The sequence below is a fragment of the Pteronotus mesoamericanus genome, unplaced genomic scaffold (assembly GCF_021234165.1).
Source record: "Pteronotus mesoamericanus isolate MK-2021 breed Mesoamerican mustached bat unplaced genomic scaffold, CSHL_Meso_final scaffold_99, whole genome shotgun sequence".
Lineage (NCBI taxonomy): Eukaryota > Metazoa > Chordata > Mammalia > Chiroptera > Mormoopidae > Pteronotus > Pteronotus mesoamericanus.
In genome coordinates this window covers 2,448,009-2,459,799 of record NW_026555330.1, presented here as the reverse complement: position 1 = coordinate 2,459,799, position 11,791 = coordinate 2,448,009, and the positions used below count along the sequence as shown (strand labels likewise).

The 11,791-nt window shown below is 37.0% G+C and overlaps 1 protein-coding gene across 2 annotated transcripts in view; it reads left to right on the top strand.

Moving 5' to 3' along the window:
* Positions 1-224: 224 nt before the first annotated feature.
* The window catches only part of MAN1A2 (mannosidase alpha class 1A member 2), a 131,573-nt gene continuing 120,006 nt past the window's right edge, over positions 225-11,791 (top strand). Inside the window, exon 1 of one of the 2 annotated variants that reach the window (XM_054564910.1) lies at positions 225-1,262. In XM_054564910.1, coding sequence (XP_054420885.1) covers positions 961-1,262 — 302 coding nt within the window. In that variant the 5' untranslated portion in view covers positions 225-960. Of the gene's footprint in view, positions 1,309-11,791 lie in introns of both variants that reach the window. The other variant, XM_054564911.1, reaches the window with a different exon arrangement.

Genomic DNA, 11,791 nt, shown 5'->3' with positions numbered 1-11,791 from the left:
CGGAGCCGCGGGGGCTCGGTCACCGCGACCGGGCACGGAGGAGGCAGCGGCGGCCTCGCTCTGGGGGCAGGCGCCGGGGTTAACTCCACCGGCCGCCCGGAGGAGGAGGAGGAGGAGGAGGACGAGGAGGAGGAGCCGGCGGGGGCGGCCCCGCGCTCCCTCCCCCCTCACACGCCGGGGCTTCTCAGTGGCCGCCCGAGGAGGAAGTTCCGCTCCCTGACAGAGCCGTGCGGTAGCAACAGCGGCAACGGCGGCGGCGGCCGGGAGGGCGCTGGTACTTGGGACGCGGATGCCCTTCGCGCCAGCCGTCCAGTGGGCAGCGTCGGAGCTCTGCCCGGAGCCCGGAGCCGGGGGCCGCGTCGGGAGGCGCGGGCGTCGGAGACCTGCCACTTCGCCCAGCGCCGCTGTTTGGGCTTTCCGGCGAGGTGGGAGACCGCCCTCCCTGTTGGCCGACTTCCGAGGAGACCCTGATTTTTCCATCACTGAGGCTGAGCGGTTCTGGAATCGGAGCATAAGAGGAGGAGAAGTGAACCTTCTGTAACTCTTCGGATCTGGCCAGGCTCTGGTCAACCCTTCGCGGGCGGGAGATCACATTGGAGCAGCCACTGGGGTGCAGGAATGGAAGAACCCACCTTGCATCTTTCCTGCGGTGTTGCTTGCCCGATCCACCTTTACGAATGAGGAGGACACTTTTAAGAATCCCGATGAAATCCTGAAAGCCAAATGGCAAAGAAGATACCACAGGACATAAACTAGTGGTCGTTTGGGGGCCACACACGTTTCTGGATGTAATTGGACAAGCGTGGAAGAGGTGCCCTATTTAAAAAGCACAACAATCCCTTACGAGGAAAAAAATTGAGTTTCCCCATTTTTGCCAAGATTTTTGAAGACTGTTCAATGTATTGTACATTTGATATAAGATGAGAGCTTTATAAAATATTCTGTCCAAGAGCGTAAACGATGACTACCCCAGCCCTGCTGCCCCTGTCTGGACGAAGGATACCACCTCTGAACTTGGGGCCGCCTTCCTTCCCCCATCACAGGGCTACCCTGAGACTTTCTGAGAAGTTTATCCTCCTCCTCATTCTAAGTGCCTTCATCACCCTGTGTTTTGGGGCATTCTTCTTCCTTCCAGACTCTTCAAAACACAAACGCTTTGATCTGGGTTTGGAAGATGTGTTAATTCCTCATGTAGATGCCAACAAAGGGGCTAAAAACCCTGGAGCCTTCCTGATTCATGGACCCGATGAACACAGACACAGGTTTGTTTATTTCAGAAGTTCTGGTATTAACATTTGGCAGAGCAAGGTATGGTTTATTGCATCAGATCAATCTCTCCCCCCTCTCCCCACCCCCACCGTCCTTTGCAGTAAAATGCAATTTTCCCTGAGTCGTTAGACTTACTTCAAAACTGGTTGAGTAGAACCATAGACTGAAAGGGCTCCTAGAGCCCCTCTGAAGTCCAGCTCCTTCGTTTTATGTAGGAGAAACATTTGTGTCCAGGTAACCTAAAGAAAGAGTGGCATATGTTGTACCTTCATTTATTAAGAATGTGTTGCATTCAGTCGTTGTGCCACCCAGTGAAATAGATATATTGAATCCTGACAGCTCCTATGGGTTTGTCAAGTATTAGAAGACGGTCTGTTAGAGTTCTCATTCTTTCAAGCCACCAAATCTGAAGTGAGCTCTAGGGAGAGTTTGGCCAAATTAGAATAAAATGGAAGCTCTAGTAACAAATTTTAAAATCGTTTATGTAATTTGTATAAAAAGAGTTTGGGAAAGTAGTTTACTTTTCTCAAACCTACACTTTAATCTGCTCTATCCCTCTTTATTTCTGAAAATAATTTTGAGTATGTGATAAAAATCATGCTTGAATTGTTTTCACCTGATATTAGTTTTAACTTTTTATCAAGCATGGACAAGTTTGGAGAAAGCTTAGGTTCAAATGTCAGCCTAAGTTAAATACTTGGGAAAATGCTCTGTTGCAGTGACAGCTGGCTTTTCCTTTTTCCTCTATCTTTTTAATTTACTATTTCCTTGCTGGTTCTTTTATTTTTGGCTAAACCTTATGGGGTAGTCCTAACATTGTTTCATGCCATTCTTTTGTAACTAAATTATTTTGGAATTCTTGCCAACATTTTCAACTTCTGTACTCTTTGTATTTGTTTCTTTTATTTTCCCTTTTGCTCTTTGTGACTTCAAGAAAAATCTCATGTGGTCTGTGAGATATATTACTGAAAAATTAACACTGAAAGTATTGTTTTCCTTGAAAATCTAACTTCCCATGGTATTTATATAAGCTATGACAAATAGTTAAAAAAACATTTTTTTTAAATCTCTTTGATGACCACACATTAACATTTAACTGTCTGCCCAGTGGTAAGCAGTTTTCCTTCTATTTTAAGTGTGGTCTGAAGGTTAAAAAGATACACGGTAACCTTCTAGTTTAAAAACATTCATGTAGAAAAATTCTCAGCTAACTGGAATTAAGATTTAAAATTTGAATGAAAATACGTATATGTTCATTTTACTCACATTTTAAAAAGCCTACTTAAATCTCTTAAACAGGAATTCTGAAATTTACATATCCAGTGAACACATATATTTGAGTATTGTTATCCAAAACTATTGGGTGTGAGTTTGCAGTGAGAGGTTGATTATTGAGTTCGGAAATAAGTGAGTCAAATCCTGAGTTCTGGGTAGTGAAAGTCTGAGTAGCAAGTTATATATGTGAGAATTTGTCCAAATCTGTTTGGTTCCTGAATTCTGAAAAGCAAGAAGTTCAAATAGGGTTCAGGTAGTGAGGGATCTCTGCATAAATATCTGGGTTATATCAGTTATTTTTTTATTTGCTTAGTATGTTGTCAGTTGTTGCTTAACTATATTTGAAAACATAGGCTATAATGATAAGAATCCTTGTAATTTGAGCAGTGAAGTACATTTCAAATTAGAGATCATTCAAACAGTAACTTCAAACGTGAGACATAAAACATCAAGTCAGTTAAACATTGGCTTATTTAAAAATAATTCAGAAGATAGCATTTTAGCAGAATTAGTTGGTACTAAGATCATACCTAATTTGGGTGTGGGCCAAAAAAAACTTTCTCGATTTGGAAAATATAAATTCATAATTTATTTTAATTTTGTATGTATGGAGAAGGGTGCAGGATAGAAGGATGAGGATAAGTGAAAAATAAATCATGGTCATTTTTTAAAAAAAGATTTTATTTATTTTTAGAGAGTGGGGAAGGGAGGGAAAAAAGGAGAGAGAGACATTGGTGTGTGAGAGAAACTTTAATCAGTTGCCTCTTGCACGCCCCCAACGGAGGACCTGGCCTGCAACCCAAGGCCTGCGCCCTCACCAGAACCGACTTGAGGACCTTTTGGTTCCCAGGCTGGCGCTCAATCCACTGAGCCATACCATCCAGGGCCCATTATTTCTTATTCATGGTATTTAAGGGGTACTCTTTGAATTGGCTTTTCTTTATTAATGAATTAGTTTAGTATAAGAGTCAAGTGCTTAAGCTCTGGAGTTAGACTACACGGATTCATACCCTAGACCCTAGTTTGTTACTGATTATATGTGTGCTCTTGAGCAGATTTTTAAACTTTATACCTAATGAACTTCCTCTGGGTGACAATGGCATCTATCAATACTTTGCAGATTGTTATATTGAATGAGATAGTACATGCAAAGTTCTTAACATAGTTCCTAACATTTAGTAAATGCTCAATAAATAATAGCTATTATCAGTGATTATAGTTTTAATTGAATATTTTAATTCTGAGCCTACTTACATTTAAATACTGTACATGTTTCTGAAAAGTTGGGTACAGATTAATATTTTCGAAGCACATCAGAACTTTATTGTCTAAAGGAACATTTTATAACCAAACTAGTTAGCAACAAATGTGTTTTGCATGTCTGCTGTGTGTCAGGCCCTGCTTTTATGGACCTTCTAGGGAAGCGATGTGCATTAAATGAATACATTTATTTTTGGGGTGTGATGAGTGTTAGGAAGTTGTTCTCAGTGCTATCAGAGCACATGTGGTGTGATTTAGCCTGTGGAAGCCCCAAGGTAGGGATGGAGGGATTGGGGGTGGCATTGGAATAAGGAAGGCCTCCTGGGGGAAGCAATAGCTTGCATACTTAGAACAAGTAGGAGATCTCTGAGTAAAAACAGAGATGTGGGGAAAAAGTGGTCAAAGCAGAGGACACGACCTGTGTAAGTCCTTAGGTAAAAAAAGCTTCGCATCATGGAGGATTTGAGAAATGTGCAGTATAACTGATGTAGAGATTGCAGTGTAGGGCTAGGTGAAGAGATTAGAATGGAGATCAGATTTGGCCCCCTTATTGTGGTTGGAAAAGTTTGAGTTAGCTGTCAGCATTCACATATTAGGGGATTTCATGTAAAAGTCTGGATTTCTGATTTCTCTTGATACATTAGAGGATATGGTGACACCCACGTTTGTGTTCAGAGGGCAGCACTCAGCTGGATCTGGGTAGCAGCTACTATCTCTAGAGGGTCATGTGCTCCTCACTTCATGCCACTCAAGTTGCCAGAGAAGTAAATCTAATGAATCAATATATTTAAAAAATATTTTATTTATTATTTTTAGGGAGAGGGGAAGGGAGGAAGGAAGAGTGAGAGAAGCTTGGATCAGTTGCCTCTCTGTGCACCTCTGACCCTGGGCCCAACCAGCAACACAAGGCTTGTGCTTTGACCAGGAATCAACCAGCAACCTTTCACTTTGGGGATCGATGTCCAACCAACTGAGCCACAAGGGTCAGGGCTAATAAATCAATATTTACCCTAGGTGTTGTTGAGTTTGCAACCTCTAGGCAGGATCCTGGAGTTTGTATTTCAGTGTTTCTATGGGAAGTCATTGAAGGGTTTTTATTAAAGCAAGGGAATGACTTAATTATAGAAAAATTTTTAAAAAGTGAATTACTTTTGTTGCAGTATAAACACCAGATTGGAGAGGCATAGGAGATATAGTGAAATCAGTTAGAAGGTTCTAGGTCACAGGATAGTATTGGCTTAGACCACAGTGGTGATAGTGGAGAAGGAGAAAATGTTAGTGGAGAAAAGTGGTTGATTCAAGAGCTGTTCTACTGTTCTTTCACAGAATTTGTAGTTGGTTGAATATGGGGGTTATGGTAGAAGGAGTCTAGGATAACTCCCAGTTTCTGGGTGACATGGCTGTGGATTACTAAGAAATATATAATATTTAATTCTATTTAGACTTACGTAATTGTGGTTGCTGGGGGGAGGGGGCTATAAGAGGACTAAATGGTAATGGAAAAAAATACACTAAAGATTAGATTTATGTAATTGATGTTACATGAATTTAAGATAAAGTATTTTTATCAGAAAACCTGTATGTTCCTTTATTTTTAGTGGTTCATAAACAATTTAGAGTTTACAAACAATATATATACCTTCCAGATGATAACATGAAGTATGTAGTGTGGTTTTGATGATAGTCATTTTTAGCATCTGTGATTTTAAAGTAACTAAAACATGTTATAATACATATGGATGTCATAACTATATACTGCTACATGAGTTATCATGTTCATAATTTCCATATATAATAGACCTCATTAAAATTTTACTTATTAATTTTTTTTTGAAACCAACACTTGTTTTATATAATGGCTTTAATATAAATGGGATTTGTGGTTTCATTTTGTTTTTTAAATACTTATTTGAATTGCCAGCAAGTTTCATCCATCACTTAGGATTTTGTTAGTGCAAACTGAATACTTGAGGGTTAGATGTATGTTAACTTCTGATTGTTTACTCAAACAGAAAGAACATAGGCTTAGGAGTTAAAAGGGCCTAATGTTGCCCCTTGGTTCTACTAAGTATATGTGTGACGCTGAACTAGGCTTAATCACTCTCAACCCATGTTGGCCAATATGGTAGTCATTAATGATACTGAAATGTGGCCACTTCAAATTGCAGTGTGCTTTAATGAGAGTTTCTCAAGTTTTTGATATCATGATTTGTATTTTTTGCTTGATTCAGTTTTGCATTTTCTTGCAAAATTAGAGATTTAAAATCTCATTGTTGTGATTTAAATTTTCTCTCTTTTCTCATCTCATTCCTCTTCCATTCTTTTTCCCCCCTATCCTGTTCTATACTTAGTGCTTTCTGCTCCTGTTTTGGGGAAGTTACATCATTTTATCCTGTAAGTCTGCTGAACTTTTCCTGGTAGTGTATTTCCCCTCATTGGCTCATGGCTATTTTTCCTAGTTCTCCTTACTCAGATGTGAATAAGATAGGTCTCTTTATACTTGACATTTATCAACAATCTGTGCTGTATGCATTTTTGCATTTTTTTATCTCCTGATATATTGAGTGAATACCATTTTCAGCCTTGTATTTGGTCAGTTGATCTGTACAGCTCTCAGCCTGTTTTTTCTATTCTACTATGTTGGTAGAGTCTCTCATCCTCTCAGTTGTTTAGTGATGGAGTAGATTTCATGTCATTCCCAAATTCAGAGTACGATTAACTGGCAGCATGGACAGCTACTGAGATTATTTTGTCTTGTCCCTTACCACCGGGAATGCAGTTTTCATTCCCATGCACTTTATTTCCCCTGTGCTCCAGGAGTTGCTCTCACAAGAGCCTAGCTGGTTAGATAATAAGGTAAGAATTGGGAAGAGACTGTGGGGAAAGGCAGGTTGAACAGTACGCTGACTGCATGGAGGTCTCCGTCTCATTTTCTCATCTCAAGAGACCCTTGGTCTCTGAGATAAGTTACAACTAGGGTAGGGTAGTAGTTTGGGCATTTTTTATTTTATGAGGTAAGGCTTGGTGTTCTATATATTCTAGGTATGGTTTTAAGTTAGTAGACAGTTCTTTCAGATTCTGCCATGATGGCTCTTTCTTCTTTGATAGTCTGAGTTTTTATTATTTGCATCATCTTTTCGGAATATTAATAGTGATTTGGAAGAGGCTGTATTTTGGGGCTGCTCACCAGATGACATTCTGTATACTTTTCTTTGAAACATAATTTTGATCGTAAGCAAAGTGACAGTGGCTTTTTTCTTTGTTTTTTGTTTTTTTAGTTCAGCATTATAACATCACTGAACATATCAGTATGTTTTCATTCTTCTCAGAAATGAATAAAGTATTAGTATGGTATGATTAAAATGCAGAATGCCAATGTATAAGTCCTGATTTTTATGTTGCTCAGTAAGTGTTGGAAGTCTAGGAAATGACATACAGTACAGTGCCCCACAAGTTGAATGTTAATAGATGAACAGTATTTATTGGATGAAGTTAAATGTTTTAGGGAAATAAAATTGGTTCAAGCACTGATTTATTTGCTTTAGAAGCTGTATTAGCCTTTTCAGAATTTCTCTGGGGGTTTTATAAGAAGTGTTCTAGGGCTATGAAATGTTTATTTACTCTTTTTTATTAATATTTCTTTTGGACTTTCTTATTAAAGGATCAAACACACAATCTCAGAACCCGAATTATTAATGTAGACTTATGTTAATTATGTAAGCTTCTATAACATGTAGTCTAAAATTAGATGTTTTTATCATGATTATTTATTGTAAAACCATGCTTGAAATTACATTGAGTGATATGCATTTAATCTAATTTCCTAATAGTGTTCCCTGATCTACATGGTTCCTGTTAATATTAATTTAGCCATTAACAGCTGAGATTGCCCAGATTCACACATAGATTTATTCTCTTACCTCTCCTGCGTCTAGGTAGCCTTTTTCCTTTGTATTTCTATCTTTCTCATGTATTGTCTATGATTACAGATTTACGGTTATTTGCTTACTTATCTGTTTCTCCCAGTAGACCATGAGCTACTTGAGGTTAAATGACTGTCTTATTTAATTTATATATCCAGTGCTTGAAATGTCCTTAGTAAAAGTGAGTATCTATTGAATAAATGATGCCCATGGCATGGTGACAACTTCTGGAAGAGAAGGTATAAGCAGAATGCAAGGAAGAATTGAGAGAATAATACTAGAGTAGGAGCAATGATGTCATAAAGTGAGGATAGTTTTAATAAAGGCCCTTTACAACAAATAATTTTAAAAATTAGGGAATAATTTGTATTGACCCTATCTAGAACATACTTTTTCCTGTAAATGTATCTCAGGTATTTTGCATACCCTCACATTGAATTTCTCCTTGTTTAGGAAAAAAGGAAGAAAACAAAGAGTATTTAATGAGTGTTTTTCACATATTTAACCATAAGTCTTCACATCAGAGCTGAAAGTTTGGTATTACTTATCTCATTTTTACAAATATGGGTACCATAAAACTTAGGCCATTCTAAAAGTTGGCACCACAGAAGCCAAACATTTTATTCAGTAGTGTATGATAAACATTACTGTAATTGATCAACTGGGCAAACTTTAAGTTTATTATTGTTTGAAAATTATAAAAATATTTGGGCTGACTCTACATATTCATTGGCTGGGAAAATCATTTTGCTACTTTTCACTTTCTGTAACTGTCATAATTCAATCATAAAGTTGATGGCCATTTTTCATAATTGTCATAATTCAAAGTTTATCTTGATTGTCATTTTTCATAATTGTTATAATTCAATCACAAAAGTTTATCTTGGTTGCCATTGAATTTTTGCAAATTCAGACTCTCATAAAAGTTTGTCTTGATAGCCATTGATTGTTTACTGGATCATTTTTTTATTTTAGAGCATGGCTATCATGAAGAATGTACTGGAGATTTATTTGAAGATTGGGCTTTAGAATTTATGATAAGAAAAATCTTCAAAGGGCATTTATTCCAATGATCTATCTTGGAATTTTATGTAGTCCAAAAGGAAAGCACCATCGTATATTTAAAGGTACATTGGGCTCAGTGTTAAGAAATAGATAGAGACTCTGGTTTCAGCATTGTTCTTACCTGTTGGAGTATATTTAGATAAGCTATAAACCTTCCTGTGCCTTATTTATAAAATGAGGAAATTGAATCTTTAAAGATTCCTTCTAGCTCATATGTATGAAATATGAGTAATTTTATGAAATAGGGAATTGAAGAATGTGCAGTAATTTAGTTCAAGGCATCACAAATACTGTGAAAATAAAATGTATTCTAAATAAAGTTAGCAGTGCCTTTAAAAAAAAAATCTTCACCCAAGTATATGTTAATTGGTTTTAAAAAGTGAGGGAGAATGGGGGGAAGGGAGAGTGAGGAGGGGAGGCGGGTGGGAGTGTAGGGGAAGTGAAATACAGATCGATTGGTTGCCTCCCAGTAGGTACCCCGACTGGGATCAAACCCACAACCTAGATACATGTCCTGACTGGGAACTGAACCTGCAACCTTTTGGTTATGGGCTGATACAACAACTGAGCAACCCGGCCAGGGATATTTTTATTTATAACAATTAAGGTTTAAAAAATAATTTTATAAATGACTGTAATTCATTTATATATTACAGTAGCTCACCCTGCCCCCCGCCACCATCCATGGTTTTGCTCTTTGTGGTTTCAGTTACCCGAGGAAAACCATAGTCAAAAAATATAAAATGGGAATTTGCAGAAATAAACAATTCATAAGTTTTAAATTCTTTGTCATTCTGAGTCGTGTGATGAAATCCCTTTCCATCCTGCTCTGTCCCTCCTGGGAAGTGAATCATCCCTTCGTCCAGTGTGTCCACGCTGTATACAGACTACCTGTCTGTTAGTCACTTAGTACCTTTCTCAGTTACTGTATTGTCCTGGTATTGCAATGTTTGTGTTCAGGTCACCCTTATTTTACATTATAATGGCCCCCAAAAAAGACTAATCATGCTGACAATTCAGATATGCAAAGCAGAAGCCGCTGTGTGCTTTCTTTAAGTGAAAAGGGGTGTGTGTGTATGTAGGAAAAAACATATATAGAGTTTGGTACTGTTTGCAGTTTCAGGCATCCACTGGGTGTCTTGGAATATATCTCTTGTGGATAAGGTGAGGCTACTGTATATGATTATTTATATAATGAAATCTGTACCAACTGAAAAAGTAAATGAATGATATGCTGTTCTATCCTTTTTTGTTTTTCACTAAGTTTTAAAGTAATATTTGTTGAACATTTTATGTACCTGACTGAAGGTAATAGGTATATTTTCAGAAGTATTACCAAGTATCATTTTTGAGCGGTTAACAATTACATCTCTTCATTTGTGTAAGACTTTACGATAGATTTGTGGAAAACCAGACTCCTTTTAGTAATTTAGGCCTCAGGCCTTGTGCAATTTTATTTCATTTAAGACTGTAATTTCCTAACCATAATATTGTAAAATGCCTTTGAAAGTGTCTCTTCTCTTTTGTTCTCCATATCTTAACAAGAACTTTGGGGACAAGTTATATAGTTAAAAAAAAGGGGGGGTATATGAAGTAATCTGCAAAGAATGTGTATTGCTTTCTTTTTATATTTTTGACATTTACATATTTATAAAATCAACCTCACTTAGATCTCTTGACATCTCGTTAGTGATACTGCTGTTATCATTTAAAAAGTATTGGCCACCATTATTCAGCAAATATGTTTAAGCAGTTATGATGTACTAAGCATTATACTAGTATTGGGAATTATTGGAGAATAGTATAGACGATTAATTTTGACTCAGGCACTACAGAAAAATTTAAATCTTAATTTCAAATCTTATTCTAAAAGTGAATGTTATTATCTTTGGAGTTGGATTCTAGGGTTTCTTAAAGATATTTTTTTCACCTAGGTGAGGCTCTGGTGCATGCATTTAGGTCATTGGCATTTTTTGAGAGTTAAGCTATTTGTCTTCCCTCTTTTTGTTTTCTTCTCTATATGCATTTATGTCATTAACTTATGCATTTCTGGCACATGGACGAGGTTTTCTGGATGTAAACTGCAGTATTCCTGCAGCTTTTTTCAATAAGGAACTAGACCCTAGCATCTGAAAAAAATGTGCTAATCATTGTGCTAAATTGAGATCTGGCATAATTGTATACATTATGTATCTAAAACTATTTATATAGAGAGAGCTATATGGTTATATTTGTTTAGTTTATAAAGTTACGTGTGCGTATTTGACCTCTTTCAATTGCGTGGCAGTAAGGTGCCATCTGGTATGAGTTTATATCTGCTTGGTATATATCTGTTATGTGTATAATAATAAGTGTGAATTATTTTTCTGTCTATTCGTGACATCATTATGAAACATTTCCTTTTTTATGACCTAAATTTTTTCCCCTGTACTTAAAAAGATTGGTAATATCAAAGGCGTGGTGAACATTGAGCAGCTGGTTCATCTTGTCTTACACTGTTGGTGTGAGTCTAAATTAATAGAGTTTTTGAAGAACAATTTAGTAATACCAACTAACTTAAAGTACATATTCTTTGATCCAGCAATTCTTCAAAAAACTTATTCTTGGTAAATCTTCACATCAGTGCACAAAGTAATGTTCAAGAATGTCCCCTGAAGCCAAAACACGATGTATTGTAAATGATCCAAATGTCTGTTAACAGGGGATTAGTAAATAAATTATAATATATCACTGTATGTATTCTTTTTTAACCCCTCTATGGATTTATCTGGTTTCAAAAGCACCATACTATTTTAATTTTATAGTTTTATAATAGTGTGTCTTGATATATGGTATATTTTCTCTGTGTCATTCTTGTTTTTTAAAAAGTTATAAGCATACATAAGTCTTAACATGATATTAATGTCACTGTACCCATATTTCAAATCTTAACATTTTAGCTGAAGATTATCCTTCTTGAAGCAAACCCCTGAGCCTGACATTGTCTTTCTCAGTACATG